Source organism: Lichenostomus cassidix, chromosome Z (genome assembly GCF_008360975.1).
Source record: "Lichenostomus cassidix isolate B80296 chromosome Z, HeHo_3.0, whole genome shotgun sequence".
Lineage (NCBI taxonomy): Eukaryota > Metazoa > Chordata > Aves > Passeriformes > Meliphagidae > Lichenostomus > Lichenostomus cassidix.
The window spans coordinates 4,829,477-4,846,571 of NC_139511.1; the positions used below are offsets into that span (position 1 = coordinate 4,829,477).

Consider the following 17,095-nt stretch of genomic DNA (forward strand, 5'->3'; position numbering starts at 1 on the left):
GGTGAGGAGGCTCTGGGCGTATGCAGACACTGTGCAGGACCCAACACAAGAAAGGATTGCAGCTGTGGAAACGAGTCTGTCAGAGGCCATCCAGAAAATAGAAGATAGGATGGAGAAGACTCATCAGAAACTCAGGAAGGAGCTGCAGGAGGGCCTTCTCCAAGTGACATCAGTACAGACCAGAGGCCCTGTTTCCAGAAGCAGATGTCCTGCAGCTAGGGACAGAGGGTACATCCCAAGAGCAGAAGTATGGTTTTTCCTGTGTGACCATGGGGAAGACATGAGGAGGTGGGAGGGAAAATCAACTTCTGTTCTTGCAGCATGGTGAAACATGGTAATGCTCAGAGAGGGAGTTCCACCAGAAGCGAAGTAGCTTGAATTTCAATTGATAACCAGAATTAGAGAGGCCCTGCCTCTAGCGAGGCAGAGGCGAGGGAAAATCGTGTTTTTTGGACAGTGTAGGTCTGATGGCCTGGAACATCACAACCACAAAAATACAAAGCCTTGGTTGACATGAGCATGCAGTGCTCCTTGATCCCATTGAGAGACACGTGGGGGCAGAACTGGTTTCTATTTCTGCAGTGATGGGGGGATCACAGCAGTTGACCCTGCTGGAAGCCAAGGGGAGCCTAACTGGAAAAGAGTGGAAGACACATCCTATTGTTACTGGCCCAGAGGCCCAGTGTATTCTGGGCAGAGACTTCCTCTGGAGCAGGTATTTCAAAGACCCAAGGGGACTCAGGTGAGCCTTTGGAATAGCTGCTGTGGAGGCAGAGGGCATTAGGCACATTGCCTGGGCTGTCTGAGAGTCCTTCTGCAGTTTGGCTTCTGAAGGGAGAAGAGCAGCGAGTGCCCATTGCCACCTTGACAGTGCATCACCAGCAGTACCAGACAAATAAAGATTCTGTGGTTCCCATCCTCCCACTGATCCATAAGCTGGAGAGTCAAGGGATGGTCAGCAAGACCCACTCACCCTTCAACAGCCCCATTTGGGCTGTGTGCAAGTCTGAAGGGGAATGACGATTGACAGTGGACTGTCGTGGCTTCAGTGAGGTGACTCCACTGCTGAGCGCTGCCCTGCCGGACATGCTGGAGCTCCAGTATGAGCTGGAGACCAGGGCAGCAAAGTGGTGCCACTATTGACATTGCAAATGCATTTTTCTCCATTCCTCTGGCAGCAGAGTGCAGGCCTCAGTTTGCTTTCACCTGGAGGGGCGTGCAGTAGTCCTGGAACCGACTGGGCCAGGGGTGGAAGCACAGTCCCACCATCTGCCATGGGCTGATTCAGGCTGAGCTGGAAAAGGGTGAGGCTCCAGAACATCTCCAGTACTCCAGTACATCAATGACATCATTGTGTGGGTGAACATGGCATTGGAGGTATTTGGGAGAGAAGATCATCCAGATTCTCCTGGAAGCTGGCTTTGCCATCAAAAAGAACAAAGTCAAGGGAACTGCCAAAGAGATCTAATTCCTGGGGATGAAGTGGCAAGATGGACAACATCAGATGCCCACTGAGGTCATCAATAAGATCACTGCTATGTCTCCACCAACCAACTAGAAGGAAACACAAGCTTTACTAGGCACCATAGGCTTTTGGATAATATATATTCCTGAGTACAGTCAAATAGTGAGCCCTCTCTATCTGGTTACCCGTAAGAAGAACGATTTCCACTGGGGCCCTGAACAGCAGCAAGCCTTCACCCAGATCAAGCAGGAGATAGCTTATGCAGTAGCCCTTGGCCCAGTCAGGACAGGAGCAGAGGAGAAATACATGCTCTCCTCTGCAGCTGGGAACAATGGACTGTCCTGGAGCCTTTGGCAGAAGGTTCCTGGGGAGACTTGGGTTTGACCACTTGGATTCTGGAGCCAAAGTTACAGAGGGACTGTGCACAACTACAGCCCAACAGAGAAGGAAATTCTGTCAGCTTATGAAGGGATCCAAGCTGCCTCAGAGGCCATTGGCACTGAAGAACAATTCCTCCTGGCACCCCGACTACCAGTGCTCAGGTGGATGTTGAAGGGAAAGTTTCTCTCTACCCATCATGCCTCCAATGCCACATGGATTGAATGGATTGCCCTCATCACACAACACGCCCACAGTGGAAACCGAATTGCTCTGGGATCTTGGAAATAATTACAAATTGGCCTGAAGGTGAAAGCTCTGGTCTCACTGATGAAGAAGAACAAGAACAAATGAGGCATGCTGAGGAAGCTCCACCATACAACCAACTGCCAGCAGAAGAAACACACTGCGCTCTTTTTACTGACAGTTCCTGTCACATCATAGGAATGAACTGGAAGTGGGAAGCAGCTGTATGGAGCCCCACATTGCAGCTTCCCTCTCTGGTACGGCAGCGTGCCCCAGAGCCGCAGCCAAGAGGTGGGCTGCAGAGCCGAGCTGTGCCGAGTCCACGCTGGACTGGCCACGGCAGTGGAGCTCGCAGGTTAGTGTGAGGAGTCCCAGGGGATGGAGGCAGGCAGGAACCATGGTGAAGAAGAAGGAAACATAGGCGGCTGAGGCTGGAATCCAGGGATTTATTGAGGATAGCGGGCAGATGAGGAAGGGCGTGAAGGAGGAGCGGAATGAGGAGGTTGGAGAAATGGCTGGATCTGAGGCTCAAGGGCTGCGAGCACACGGTGGCAAGGGTTTAAGAGGGTCGGGTGAAGGGGAGAGGTTTACTATGAAGGTCCGATAGGAGTGCGTTGGGACTGGGATAGACAGGGGTACAGAACAATGAGGGCGCTTCAGGGGAGGGTACAAACATTGAAAATGCAATGGGGGAACCCGGCTGGGGAGAACAAAGGCAAAGGTTCTAGAACATAGACCAGATAAGGGGTAGGGGAGGGGAGATGTGCAGGGCCAATGGGCTGCTTGCCTGTTGCATATTGATGGTGCCAGCCACAAGGTGCCCTGGGTGTGCACTACTCTGTCACTCTGACTGAAACCTCACCTCACAGCCAGGACTCCTCTTCTGGGGCCACTGCCCCGTGCAGCTGGTCGCTCAAACCCATGTGGGCAAGAGCCACTGCTACACCACAGGACACGTCAAGAATCTACAGAAGGAGAAGGTGGATCGAGCCAACTCACTGAACTCAAAGCCATCCAGTTGGCCCAAGACATTGCTGAAAGAGAGAAGTGGCCAAATTGTTACCTTTATACAAATACATGGATGGTAGCCAATGCCCTGTGGGGGTGTCTGGAGAGGTGGAAAAAAGGCCAATTGGCAGCATAAGGGAAAACCAATCTGTGCTGCTGAGGAGTAGAAAGACATTGGCACTCAGGTAGACAAGCTACCCGTGAAAGTCCATCAAGTAGATGCCCATGTCCCCAGGAGCCAAGCTAATGAGGAACATCAAAACAACACACAGGTGGATGAGGCTGTGAAGATAGAGGTGTCAGAGATTGATCTGGATTAGCAGCACAAGGGAGAGTTGTTCCAAGCTTAATGGGCCCATGATGCCTCAGGCCATCAAGGCACAGATGCCACCTATAAGTGGGCACGAGACCAAGGGGTGGATCTAACCATGGACTGTATCTCCCAGGTGATCCATGACTGTGAGACATGTGCTGCAATCAAACAGGCCAAGGGGGTGAAGCCCCTGTGGTATGGTGGGCAGCGATCCAAATGCAAGTATGGGGAGGCCTGGCAGATCTGTTACATCCCACTGCCTCAAACCTGCTACTGCAAGTGCTACGTGCTCACAATGGCAGAGGCCACCACTGGGTGACTGGAGACCTACCCTGTGCCTCATGCCACTGCCCGTAACACCATCCTGGGCCTTGGAAAGCAGTTCCTTTGGAGGCATGGTACCCCAGAGAGGATGGGGTCTGACAGTGGGACTCATTTCAAGAACAGCCTGAGAAACACCTGGGCTGGGGAACATGGTATGGAATGGCTGCACCATATCCCTTATCGTGCACCAGCGGCAGGGAAAGTGGAACGGTGCAATGGCCTTCTCAAAACCACCTTGAAGGCACTGGGTGGGGAACTTTGAACTTGGAGGAACTTTCAAAAAGTGGGAGATGCACTTAGCTAAGGCCACATGGTGAGTTAATACCCAAGGCTCCACCAGCCAAGCAAGCCCTGCCCAATCCAACCCCCTGCATAGAGCAGATGGAGACAAGGTGCCAGCAGTGCATGTCAGGGGACTTTTAGGAAAAACTGTCTGGATTAATTCTGCATCGAGTAAAGACAAACTCTTGCGTGGAGTTGTCTTTGCTCAGGGGCTGTTAAGATCCAATTATTAAGATTCTTAGAAAGACCTCTGCCCCAATTAAGGTGCATATGACACCATATGTGAGTCAATAGCATGGATTTTATTTGGTGGCAAATATGAGAGATAGAGAGAGAGAGGAAAAGAGAGAAAAGGAGAAGCAGGAAAAGAGGGTGGAGGGACAGAAATAGGGTGACAGAGTCAGAATAAAGAAAATATCACCATCCATGGATCCCAACAATGTTGCATTGTTCCTCTCCAGCTGGTCTTCTTGGTGGTGATGCTCTCCCCTGAGAAGCACAGAATCCCATGGGTTAATGTACACTCAGGCCAGGTGACAATGTCCAGGCATGTCCCCCTGGGGGGAAGGGGCAGCCTCTTGTAGCAGACTCTGCTTGCAGTCCTGTGGTGCAAGGCCTAGCACTGTGGGATTTCTTTTATGGATTATGACTCCCCCTCAGCTGCCTCTCACCTGAAAGCCCCGTGGATGTGGGCAGTGGGCTTGGGGGTTCCACAGCTGGAACCAGTTTGTGTAACAGAGGATGGATGGGTGTTTATTGCCTCTGACCAGAGGTTATGCCATGCACCAAAACCACCTCCTCCCCCCTTGGCTGGGGGGAAAGTCTGTGTAAACCTGGCTTCAGTGAGCTCTGCTTTCCCTCACCCCAAATTTACCCAGGGATGATTCTCAGAGCAACTGGTAGGTTGGGCCATTGTGGATGCACACCTTTCACTCAGACTGCGATGACAGAACAATAGATTTCCTTAATCTAATCCCAGCAGTCTGACTTTTAGTCCAAAGGCTCAGTCAGGTATGTTCAGGGAGGCTTCTTTAATTGCAGATGTTTTATACAGTCTTTCTTATGATGACCAAAATTATATATCACCATTTCAGGCATGAAAACGTTGTTTTCATGATCAAGGAATAGGCTTGAACTATTGTTAAATGTGAGCTATTTCAGACTCTCACACCAATGGCTATGGGGGTCCCAGGGAAGGAGGCAGAAAGTCCCCACCCCAAGTGTCCCAGGAGTCCTGCCAAGCCCAGCATGCCCTGGAAAGGAGGTCCCTTGCCAGGGGGTGTCCAGGACCATCCTGCACTGCCACCCCACCGTGCAGGAATAGCAGCCAAGGGGCCAACGCTTGCTACCTAAGCCACCCTGTTCCTGGGGAAGCCACCACGTCCCACAGGGAAGCCATCGCCCCATCTCTCGCTGTCCCCAAGCCCACAGACGCCTCCAGCCCAGCCTGCCCGTGCCCCCAGCCCGGGATCAGGGGTACCCATCCCTGCAGAGCCCTGCGGTGGGCAGTGAGAGCTCAGGAGCAGCATTTGTTCTCCTTCAATAGGAGTTTATTGATAGAAAGAGTAACTAGCAATCGTAACAATAAACAAACACAGAAATATTTATAACAATGAACAAACACAAAAATATTTATAACCATGAACAAGCACAACAGTATTTCTTACCATAAACCAACACAACAATATATATAACAAGAAAAAAGCGTAAAACAGGTCTTAACACTACATTAAAGTTAACACCACCCCAAAACTATCCTAACAAAGCAGAGCGAGCCGAGGCGCATCCGATGCCGCCGAGAGAAGCCTTCACCCGCTCGCAGCTGCAGCGTTCCCCCGGCGGGGCTGCGGGACCCCCGAGCGCTCACAGGTGCCTCCCGCGGCTGAAGAGCTCCCGCCGGCCGCGCTCGCCGAGCCAGCAGCGCCCGCGGAACTTGCGCAGCTCCTCCTTGAACGCCGGGTGGTGCATGGGCCGATAGCCCCGGGGCTCGCAGTGGCCCTGCAAGCCACGGCCCCGTCAGCCCCCGCAGCACAGAGCAGCCCCCAGCCCGGGACAAACGCAGCGCCCCCGGAACAACCTCCCGATCGGCGCAGCCCCCGAGAGCCCCGCAGATCCACTCCCTGCCTCCCTCCCTCCCTGCCACGGCAGCTGTGAGGATGCTCAGAGCCACAGCTGCCCCTCGCCACCGCCCCGGGCCCCGCCGCTCCTTGCCCTCCCGGCACGGACCCCCTGGCCCCGAGGGGACGCGGGCCGGGGACTCACCGGGAACTGGAAGAAGAACTCCCGGTAGCCGCCCTTCAACACGTACAGCTCGGGCTGCTGCAGCTGCGGGTACTCGTGGCAGGAGCGATCCTTCTCCCGCACGAACTTGCACCTGGCAAAGGCCACGGGCAAAGGCCACGGCATCAGCCCCGTGCCGCCATCCGGCCGTGCCTGGGCGGCTGGCACAGCCCCGTGTGCCCCCCGTGCCATCCCTCCCTCACTCACATTTTGGGCCCCCGCTCGAGAGAGAACTCGCAGTGGAAGATGATGATCACCCTCTTGCCGCTGGCCGGGGCCACCACGGGCTGCTCCAGCAGGAATGCCTCCACTTCGTGCTGCAGCGGCAGGTTCACAGCACCCTGCCGAGACACAGCACGCTCCTGTTTGCCCTCTGCCTCCCACTGCATTTGCTGCAGGGACCCAAGCACGCTGTCCCACTGCCTCCCCCAGCAGCACCATCTCCCAGACTAGTGAGCCATCATCAGCCTCCTCTTCTCGGCTGGGGACCTAGCTTTACCCGGGAGGTGTGCCTTGGCGCTTCTCACGGGGCTCCTCCATCCCCCTGGGCGGCTCAGCACCCTTCATGGGGAGCCGCTCAACCCCTCTGGGGGCTCAGAGTACCTCCGGGGGGCTGTTTGTCATATCTGTGGTGGTGGCTCAGTATATTTGGAGGGGCTGCTGAATCTCTCAGCGGGTACTGAACAAACCCGGGGGGATCCTGAATCCCTGTGCTCTCAGCCCCTGGTGGTGGGCTCAGCACCTCTGAGGGTGGCTGGGCTCCGGACACCCTCCTGCCTGCCGGCCCCAGCGGGGTTCTGACCTTGACGTGGCCCCCCTCGTACTCGTAGGGGTAGCGGCAGTCCACGACGATGCTTCTCTCGATGGAGCTGCTGAAGCGCCCCGTCAGCACCGCTGCCAGCTGCGGGGAGAGCTTGTCACCGAGGGAGGGGACACAGTGGGGCAGGCAGGGGGACAGCAGGCAGGGAGCCCCTCGGAGGGGCTGGGGAGGGGCTGCAGCCCCCTTACCGTGGCAGGGGAGATGTACTTGAGGCTCGGGTCCTTGCCGTCCACCGTCGGCAGGAGGTGAGCCTGCAGGAGACAGGCTCTGGGCTCGTACCCGACCCAGGGACACCTCCCGGTGCTAACAGCTGTCCCCCCAGCCCCGAAGCCACCCCAGAGGCCTGCTCTTCTCCCTTCTGCGGGAGGGAGGGGACAATCTGCGCAGGGGACACGTGGCCCTAGCACGGGCTTGGAGCAAAAGAGCTGTGATGGGGCTCTTCATCCCCTGCAGGGGCTGCAGGCTGCCAAGTCACAGCCCCGAGGCCCCGAAGCCCCAGGCAAGGGCCACCAGCTGCCTTTGGGCTCTTGCAGGGCTGCGGGGCTCTGACCACGGTCCCTGTTTCACAATAACGGGGGCGGCACCCCCAGAGCTGCCCCATCCTCGTGGCCCTACCTTGGAGAAGTCCCCAGTGAGCTCCCGCTCATCGCTGGCCGGCAGCTTCTCCATCTCCTCGGGCTGGGCACAGCTGCGAGGCTCCAGCCACGCTCCCTGCCGAGGCACCAAGCACAGACAGCCCCCGACGTCAGCAGGCTTGCTGGCAGAGCCGGGGCGCGGCGCAGTGCCACCGCAGCCAGGCTGGCTCTCGGCCCTCGCCTTGCCCGTCACCCACCGGCTCCGCTGACGTCTCCTGGCCAGGGCTGCCGCCCGCCGTCCTCTGCCGCTTGGCCTTGCCGGGGCTGTCCCTGTGCGAGGGCTGTCGCCGCTTCAGGACGGGCCTGGGGCCGCTGCCGGCCACCGAGGGCGAGCGGAAGAGCTGCCGGCAGCGGCTGCGCTTCCCCGGACGCTGTGGGGAGAGCCCGTGCTGCTGGCTGCGCCTCTGCCGAGTCCCCAGCACCAGCAGAGCCGCGGGCAAGGCTCTCCCTGCCCTGGCCCGAGACAAGCCCACGGCCCCTGGGCTGCTCTTGCTCACCAACCAGCCCCCAGCCCAGAGAGCTCCGGCCTCAGGCTTCCCATTGTGGGGCTCTGTGGGCCACCGCCAAAGGCTGCCACGTACCAGCTTTGCCTTGCTCGTCACTGGCGTGCTCACCAGCTCCTCCGTCCGCTGGGCCACAGCGGCATCACTCTGTCGGGGCGGCAGCTGGGGGCACTTGGGGGAGAGGCAGAGCAGATTGTGAAGGGGACAAGTCCTGCCACCTCCTTGCCACCCCAGGCACAGGTGGATCCCATAGCCAAGCTCCATCCACGTCCCAGTGCCTCCCAGCTTTGGAGACGGGCTGTCCCCGTGAGCCCCAAGCCCATCCATGTCCCACAGGCACAGCCGGCAAGGCTGCAGCGGCAGCTGCCGTGTGTGCAGCCCCAGCATCAGCCATCCCCGGTGCCCTCCCGAGCCCTGCAGCCTCTCTCACCAGCAGCTCTGATGTGCGCCGGGAGCTCTCGGCAAGGGAATTCCTCTCGGCAGCCCCGTGGCCGGCGGGCAGTGGGCTCCGCTGGCCCAGCCGCTGCAGCTTCTTGGGGACAAAGCCCTCCTGCGGCGGGGGAGGACACGGCGTCAGCACCGCTCTGCCCCCGCCCTGCCCCTCGAGGTCGCGCTGCCCCACTCACCTCATCATCATCATCACCCTCGGGCTCCCTGTGGCGTCGCCGCCCTGTGCCGCTGCGCAGCTGGAGCTGCGAGATGCCCTTCAGGACAGGGCAGTCCGGCCGCGACCCTGCGGGAACAAGGGGCAGCGCTAGGCCGGGGTGGGGATCGGGCTCCTGGCAGGGCCCTGGGCAGGATGGGTTCCTGTCCCCCAGCAGGAGGGTGGCGCCGCCGCTGGCAGCGCCGGTCCCCATGGAATGTCGCGTGTCACGCCGAGCACGGTCCCCGCCGGAGCGGCTCCTGGCTGAGCCCCGGCGAGTGCGGTTTTGGGCTCCCGCCCATCGCTCCCGCACAGGCTCCCCCACCTCCAGCCCCTCGCCAGCCCCTCGGCCAAGCCCCCCGCCACATCGCTGCCCGCTGTCCGGCACTCCCTGCACGACGCCAGGCCCGCCAAGGGGCGGTTGGCGACGGTTGTGGGGCGGAGCAGCGCCATCCCTCACCTGCACGCGTGGGCTGCGAGGAGATGGAGTCCCGGCGACAGTGCGAGGCCACCGGCTCCGGGGACGGCGTGTCCCACAGCAGCGGGATGGGCAGCCCCCTGTAGCGCCTCTTGGGGCTGCGCCTGCGGGCGGTCGGGACGGGCATGTGTCAGTGGCCCGGCTGTCCCTGGCCCCTCGTTCCCCTGGCCCTGGGGCGGGGGCACGAGCCGAAGGAGGGCATCCCAAAAGCGTCCGAGCCCCCTTTGCAAAGGCACGTCCGAGCCCCAGCGCCGAGCCCCGAGCCGCGCAAAGGGGCAGCCGTGTCCCGTGGGGCGAGTCCCGCGTGGGGCGGGTGGCCAAAGCTCCCGCAGCCCTCCGGCCCCCGGCCACCCCCTCACCTGTCCAGCGCCAGCGGCGTGAGCGGGGCCGTGCCCGGCGAGGGCAGCGGCGAGATGGCCAGCAGCCCGGGCAGCCCGCGGCCGCCGCACAGTGACATGGTCCGGGCAGGGACCGAGCGAGCGACGATCGAGCTCCGGCAAGTGTCCAGGGACAGGGGACAGCGGACAGGTGGCAAGAGGTGACAAGGGGTAGGAGGAGAAAAGAAGGGCGAGCAGAGTCTGGCAGAGGCTGGCAGAGGCTGGCAGAGGCTGGCAGAGGCTGGCAGAGGTGACCGACGCGACAGGTGACAGGCGCCAGCCGCCCGCTGCTGTTTACTCTAACAGCAATAACACCAACAGCGGCAGGTGCAGCCAATGGGAGAGAGAGCGCGTTGGGCACGAGGCGACGGCTCGAGGCAAGGGGAGGTGGCGTTGGGCGCGAGGGGACGCCGGCAGCCAATGAGAGGTGTCGGCGGCGCTCAGGGGCGGAGCCTCAGCCTCGGCGCGGTTTGGGTGCCACGGCGAGAAGGGGCGGGGCCAGGCTGGATGGGCGGGGCCAGGTGGGAAGGGGCGGGACCAGGCGAGAAGGGGCGGGGCCAGGCCGGGCCCCTCACGGCCCCTCAGGGCGGGAGCTCCTCCCTGCAGCGACACTCGGGCAGCGCTGGTGGCCCTCCTGTCCCAGCGGCGGGGGACCGACTGATGGCCTGACAGCGCCTTGCCAGCCCGGCCGTGCCGCTGAGTGCTGCATCCCGTGTGAGGAGAGCGAGGCTGAAATCTTGGAATCCCTGGTGTTTATTTTCTCCGTGGCTCCAGCCTGCCTCGGTTTCCTCACGAATGTGTTAAAGCAGATGGAATTTTACCAGAGGTGAAGAGTGTGGGGAAAAATCAGAATGGAGTGTTTGCTGTGTCTCTCTTTTCTCCCTGTGGCTGGAGATCACAGCACCCCAAGGACTCCAAAGCCATTTCACAGGGTTGGGAAGGGAAGGCGCCCCGTTCCTCTGCCGAGCGCCAGCAGCTCTGACAAGACCCCGCAGAAAGCACCACTTCCTCCTGCTCACGGCTAATTTCCATCTATTTCTTCTATATACGTGTATCTAAACATGTATCCTGAATTGTGAGAAAGCTTTGCGTCATTCCTGCCTGTGACATTTAATGCTATTCAAGCACCGCCGACTGCTGCTTTTTGAACATTTCAAGAGGCGAAAGTAGAATCTGACAAAAACTCTAATTGCGGGTGATTTCACATAAAGAGCTTTGTTTGTGCCCTTTTGTTCAGCCATTTATTTTCTGAGCAGTAATTGGCATTTTTGCTTTCTGCTTTTAACTGCTCAGCTCTGGGGGAAATTGTGTGACCTTCTGGTGCTCCACAGCCCCCTTATTACTCCTTCCCCACCGCTTAATTTCGGATGTGCCTGTTCTCCCACATGCAGTCCTCCTACAGAAGAAATGTTTCCTCGCACACAGGTATTTCAGGACCTGTGAATTTATTGTGCCTTTATCTGGAAACCATACATTCCAATGATTTATGTCTTGATCTTTCAGCTGCCTCCTTGCACAGTGGCAGCCCACAAGCTAGCTCTGGTCTTGCAGCAGTGATAAATGAAAAGCCAGGAGCAGCACAGTGCATCCTTAAAAACTTTATTGGAGTGGCACGGTGCAGACTGCAAGTACAGTCACGAGTCTAAATATCCCCAACTTCAGTCCCCAGGCTGCCCAGGCCTGCAGACCCCAGGCTCTGCTGCCAGTGGGCCCCTTTGCCAGCCCACGGCGGAGCTGCACGTGTGTCAGGATGTGCAAAAGGATGTTCTGCAGGGCAGGGAGGCAGAGGAAAACCCACGGAGGCTGTGGCAGCCCAGGGTGGTGGCAGCTGACCCGCGAGAGGCGCCTGGCCGTGCCTGTCCTCGCAGGGAGCAGCAGAATGAGGCTTTGCTCCCTGCAGCATCACGCTCAGCCCCATCCCTGCATTCCCTGCTGGAGTGCCAGGAACAGGAGGACTAGAAACAGTGCAAAATAAGATAAAAAGGAGCCTGCCTGTGGACCTGAACTTTGATCGCTGCTGAGGCTTGTGCCCCTCCTTTCTTTCCCCTCTGTGTGTTGGTAGCTGTTACATTTGTTATTTGTCCAGTCCAGGAGACTCCTGAAATTACGAGATTAACAGTACAGATACAATTGGAAATAATGGTAATTAAAAAAAAAAAAAGTCCCGCCCTAGTGTATTTTAACTACAGCTAAAGGCAGCATCCCAAATACCTGCTTTATGTCCAGGCATGCTGGATGAAGCGGCTAATCCCCAGGTTTCTCACTCTTTAGCCACCCCACAGCTGGCCTGCAGCTTCCACCAGGAACTGGCCTGATGAGCAAAAGGCTGCACAGCCCAGCAGAGGGTAGCTAAAGCTCACTATATTCCAGAATACTTAATGCATTCGCTGCAATGTTAAAGAATGCTAGCACGTATGAACTCTTTAGAGATTTACAGGCACTATGTGGAGATTATGTGCAAAAGTCTGCAGATTTTTTTTTTCTTTTTTTTTTTCTTTTTTTTGGCATAGCTCTTCATCAGTGTAATATATTTCCTGCAAATAGAAAGCATTCTTTCCCCTGCACACTGAAGGAAATAACAGAAAAAGTCAAACTATAGGAGTCTTAATAAGCTGAATTGCTGGGGTAAAGAAACAAACCACCTGAGTCTACTACTGGGAAAAAAGAAAAGATGAGACAAAGTCCAGCAAGTATCACTGTACAAAAACCACCCAAGAATAACTATGTTCTTTCGGCATCAGCTGCTGCTCTTCAGGAATAATTATCCACCCAGAGAAAGAAGACATTTTACACGATGCGCCAGGACCCTGGGGGAAAGAAAACAAAACAAAACAAAGTCAGAGTGCTCATATTCTGTAAACTGCAAATAAAAGTCACAACATAAATCTGGCAATAATTATGGGAAACTAAGCTGCTAGTGAGGCCCTGCTCCAGATGGGTCTACAGCAGAGGTAACAACACAAGCTCAGTCTCCTAAAGATCAAAACCCCCAGCTGAGATATCCTCAGTCCTCATTACTCTATGAAAACGTCTTGGAGGAGCAGCACTTCACACCTTGGAATGCTTGTAATTCCACCAGCCTAAAGGAGTTTATTCCATGAAATAGTTCCATACAAACTGAACAGACAAAAGGTGTGAAAAAAGGCCTTTTCTGCCTGGGAACACTGAAGTGCAAAGTCATGCAAAGCATTGTGTCTTAACAGCAGCTCTAACTATGCCTTGGTCTGGTTCAAGGACCGCCAGCAAAACTCAGCTTTAATTCACAAGCATGAATTGTCTTTGTGGTAGCCCAGGGAACAGGGAGGAAGGAATCTCACCTGGTAAGGTTAACGTTTAGCTTGTTTTCTGCTTCTCAGATTTGCTGCTGGAGGACTGTCCCCTTGCCTAAAGAGAGGATGAGACAATGAGAATTTGTGAACCAAACTAAAACTTGAAATCAGGCTGTGACAAGACACTCATCAGAGTCACAGTTCAGACATAAACACAATCTGCACTTGAAATACACAAAGTTCAGCAGGAGTATTTGTGACTCCTGTTATGTAAAAATATTTTCACCTTTTCACCATAAATTGCTTTCTTTCAGATAAGAATGGGCTGCGCCTGACCTCATCATTCCCTGTTCCTCAACACCCTTTTAGCCACACCAGTGATCAGGTCACAGCTCAGAACATCCTCCTGAAGAGGAGATAAAGATACCCCTCAGTTTTACTTTGAGAATTGCAAGTCAGTTCTGGGGTCACAGAAAATGCACCTGTGGTGATTTAACAATAACAATGAGAAATCCCATCACTGACATGTGAAATGTAAAATCTCCAGAGCAGATGTAATCATCTGATTCAGGCATCTACCTGCACATATTCTGTGTGAGAACAGCATGATGGAACAAGTTTCACCTTAACTTGCATACATTTCTGTATTTCTGGATAACAGAAGCCAAGCAGCCCTTTTTATCTTTTCCCCCACTTCCTTTCTTTGAAATTAGAAACAGCTGCCTGACTTTTCCCACCACATTCATTCTGCATACTTATTTATGAAAGTAGGTAGGTCTTATTTCATTTTAAAAAATAAGTTATGATAATAACTGGGAAACCTGGCTGTGGTTGTAGGAGTACTTTTGATATGCTCTTACTCAAAGCTGCCAGGAAGTGAGAGAAGTGGGGATCCTGCCCAAAGCAGCTGTAGGTATGCAAAGTGGGACTCTTAAATTAACAAATCTGGGAAGGAGAAGCCTGTGGAGCAAGCACTAGGACCCCCTCAGAAGACCACACTGTCTGAAAGATACATATTGGTTTTGCCTCTGTTTATTGCCAATTTCCCTTGAAACAGACAGGGGCCTTTCTCCTGAGTGCATGTTTACAAATATGGATCGAGTTCAACCCATTGATGCAAAGCTCTCCCCAAAATAAGAACCCTGTAATATGAATCCAAAATCCAGCTGCCCCTCTTGTATGAGTGTCCATGCTACAAACACATGTGTTTATACCGTTTTAGGGTCTCTGGGTTTTCCTTTGTCCTTTGAGCTTGGTGTAGTGGTCGTAGCTTCCTTTCCACTTTTGTCCTACACTCCAAAGAAAAAAAAAAATTACAGTTACAAGGAGAATAGAGCACTGATGGCTCCTACTTTGGCATCTGCCAAAACATATTCCCTTTAATGTGGCTGGCAGCAACAAAGGCTGTGTTGACTGAAGACTGTGCATCAGGAAAACCAGGTACAGATGGGCAGATTTTGTATCTACTACAGAGCAATAATGCTGCAGCAGCAGCAGATTTAGCTCTGGAGCTCAGAAGCAGATGAAGCAGCACTTGAAACCCAAATGGTCCTGTTTTCAGCTGCCTGAAGATTCTGTGCCGAGGGAAGCACTTGGGGAAGCACTGCAGTGGGCAGAAGAGCTGTTTGGGAACACAGCTCTTTCCTCCCAGGAATTACAGCTGATTTGAACTTCAGTTGCAAAGCTGCTGCTCCTTTTCTCACTGCAATTCCTTCTGCACCCTTCTTGTCAACTCTAGTGTTTTCCCTAACACATCTGAAAGTCTTTGCTGCTCCCACAAAACTTTTCTCTCCACAGAACCCTCTTGAATTGTGTCTCAGCTCCAGTCTACAACCATTGCTACAGTGCCCCCTATCACTGAGGAAAGGTTTCTCTGCCTCTCTACAGTTTTTGGACATTTTAATCTGTACAAAGACTGTTACCATATTTCTCTGCTCAATTTACTTCTCCAAGCCTGTCTAAAAGGCTCTAATTACCACAAACCTTCCTTCTTCCAAATATTTAGTACACAGCAAAATGCATTCAACTTCCACTGCAATAGTGGGACAATCCCTGCATGTGGACAGGCTTCCTATAAACCTAATCTGAGTTACTGCAAAGGAAAGTGAGGAGTGAAAAGCTGTTTTATGTTGTAAGTTATTAGCAGAAAATGTCCTACCTTTGGGTGCTTGGGTGTAGCAGGAGCCTTTGCACAAGTATCAAAGTCACCCGATAAGGCATCAATAGCTGCACTGTCATCCTTAGGTTTCTGCAATAATTTTAATTTTGAAGTCACAAAATATGCAACCCAACTCCCCCCAGTCAAATTAATGGTTCAGGAATTTATGTCTGCTTTAATTATTCCTTTCTTACAGAAAAACACACCCAAACTCTACACATATGTTAGAGACATCTATGTGAGGTTTCCAAGAAGCATGATTTCCTGAACATTCATAGGGCAGTTGTGCATAAAAACTGCATTTATTGTGAAGAGTTACTCCTCACAAAAGTTCTCCTGTTTTTATTACCCACCTACATACTGCATTGAGGAGTATTTGCAATGAGTCACTCCTTAAGCCTACACTGACCCAACTTTGAAACAAAATCAAAGGCCACAGCATGAAAAAAACCCACAGAATAAATATCATTAATATAAAAAAAGAAATTCTCAATAAACCCCATCATAAATGTTACCTTCTGTCCTTTGTGTTTCACGTCATCCTTTGCTGTTGACTTTGCCGGTTTACTCTTGGGAAGAAAAAAGCACATCCTCATTTTGAACTGCCCAGATTAGTTTAAAAATACAAGTATTTACGTATGGCACTGCTGGGTGTTAACAGATTTCCAAGGAAGCTGCACCATTCTGAACAGATGTTTTTTAGTAGTTTGAAGTGATTTATTTGTGCAGACTGCCCAATTGAAAAAAAAAACCCAAACCCACAAACAAAAGAAGAACAAAACTCCTTTTTTTTCCCCTTTTGTTTTTTGACTTATAAGCATGCAAGGATAGAGCTGCTCTCACTGCAGGATATTTCCATGTTTAACCCTAATACACAAATACAGTACAGACACTCACTTATTCAACTTGTAATTCCAAAGAGGACAGACTGGCTCAGACAGACTCAAACTTCCAGTATTGCAAATAAAAACTAGGGAAGTTTTTCCTTACCTGCTCACCTGACTCCAAAAGTTTTCGATAGTCAGGAGGTATTGTTTCATCTCTCTCTCCAAGTTTGTCTCTGTGTTCAGATTTAGCCTTTTCCTGAAAGCATTTGAGTTTTTAAGAACTTTAATACCCATGTTAGAAATATTAACAATGAGTAAGTCAGGGGGCTTATCAGATTTAAGACAGATGGCCTTTTTCACTTTAAAATATTAAACCTACTGGGAAAATCTCAATTTATTTGTTTCACTATGAAGTGTGTTTCATGCCTGAAAGTTTTAAAAAGTACATTTGTTTTCCAGCTTATGCTGCTCTGATTTTTGGCAGCGTAACAGAAACATGCCACACAGAAACCCACAAAGAGGTTTTTAAGCAGGCTGCTGCTGCATGTGTTTGTGTGTGTTAATGCAGACATTTTAAGGATCTCTTTTTTTTTTTTTAATTTTAAATCTAAGCATTGTCTATACCTTTGTAAAAAACAACACCTGAAGACAGCTGGGCTCCTACAGCTCCACAGCTCTCAGAGGAGCTGCTGAGATCTCACACATCAGGTGTTCATGTGCTATCCAGACTGCATAAACCTGTTGCTAAGGCACCAACAACTTCCACCTGATCTGAAATTAGAAATTGCCTTTGAGATTCCAGCTGAAGCTTATCGATAGGCAGCATATGATGGTTTGGTTTTTATGTACTTTACCTCAGATATTTCGGATTACAATTTAATACTACTATTACTACTGTTATGCAGAAATTGATTTTCTTATTAGCAGGAGGGTCTTCACAGGATTTTATTGAAGACTAAATGAAGACAAAACCAGCAGAAGCAAGGAAGTTTAAAAAGTGACTGGTTAAATGAACTTGATACTTGTGGTTATAAAAGCCAAAGCCTGATAAAAAAAGGGCCAGAAAATCAATTTTAGGAACTGAGGGCT

General features: G+C 53.1%; 2 protein-coding genes across 8 annotated transcripts in view; both read right to left on the reverse strand.

Moving 5' to 3' along the window:
* Nucleotides 1–5,871: 5,871 nt before the first annotated feature.
* LOC146424266 (M-phase inducer phosphatase 2-like) lies at nt 5,872–9,832 on the reverse strand. Its single transcript, XM_085042812.1, has 11 exons — nt 9,735–9,832; nt 9,358–9,479; nt 8,881–8,987; nt 8,685–8,804; nt 7,949–8,425; nt 7,732–7,827; nt 7,305–7,367; nt 7,099–7,197; nt 6,504–6,637; nt 6,279–6,390; nt 5,872–6,014 (listed from the first exon to the last, which is right to left on the reverse strand). Exons 1-11 carry the CDS (start codon nt 9,830–9,832, stop codon nt 5,880–5,882), a joined length of 1,563 nt encoding a protein of 520 aa, XP_084898938.1. The 3' UTR covers nt 5,872–5,879.
* A 1,503-nt stretch (nt 9,833–11,335) lies between these two features.
* The window catches only part of CAST (calpastatin), a 50,681-nt gene continuing 44,921 nt past the window's right edge, over nt 11,336–17,095 (reverse strand). For 6 of the 7 annotated variants that reach the window (XM_085043400.1, XM_085043397.1, XM_085043396.1 and 3 more), the window contains 6 exons: nt 16,170–16,262; nt 15,695–15,748; nt 15,180–15,269; nt 14,236–14,315; nt 13,070–13,136; nt 11,336–12,559 (listed from right to left, as the gene is read on the reverse strand). In XM_085043400.1, the coding sequence (XP_084899526.1) occupies nt 13,079–13,136; nt 14,236–14,315; nt 15,180–15,269; nt 15,695–15,748; nt 16,170–16,262 (375 nt within the window). In that variant the 3' untranslated portion in view covers nt 11,336–12,559; nt 13,070–13,078. The remainder of the gene's footprint in view (nt 12,560–13,069; nt 13,137–14,235; nt 14,316–15,179; nt 15,270–15,694; nt 15,749–16,169; nt 16,263–17,095) is intronic. The other variant, XM_085043398.1, reaches the window with a different exon arrangement.

Bases quoted from the DNA above. Each gene is read 5' to 3' on its own strand.
- LOC146424266 (XM_085042812.1), bottom strand. From the start codon at position 9,832: ATGTCACTGTGCGGCGGCCGCGGGCTGCCCGGGCTGCTGGCCATCTCG. The intron at 7,198-7,304 runs GTAAGGGGGCTG...CTCTCCCCGCAG, and splicing joins AGTACATCTCCCCTGCCACG to CTGGCAGCGGTGCTGACGGG. The intron at 6,638-7,098 runs GTCAGAACCCCG...GTGTCTCGGCAG, and splicing joins ACGAGGGGGGCCACGTCAAG to GGTGCTGTGAACCTGCCGCT.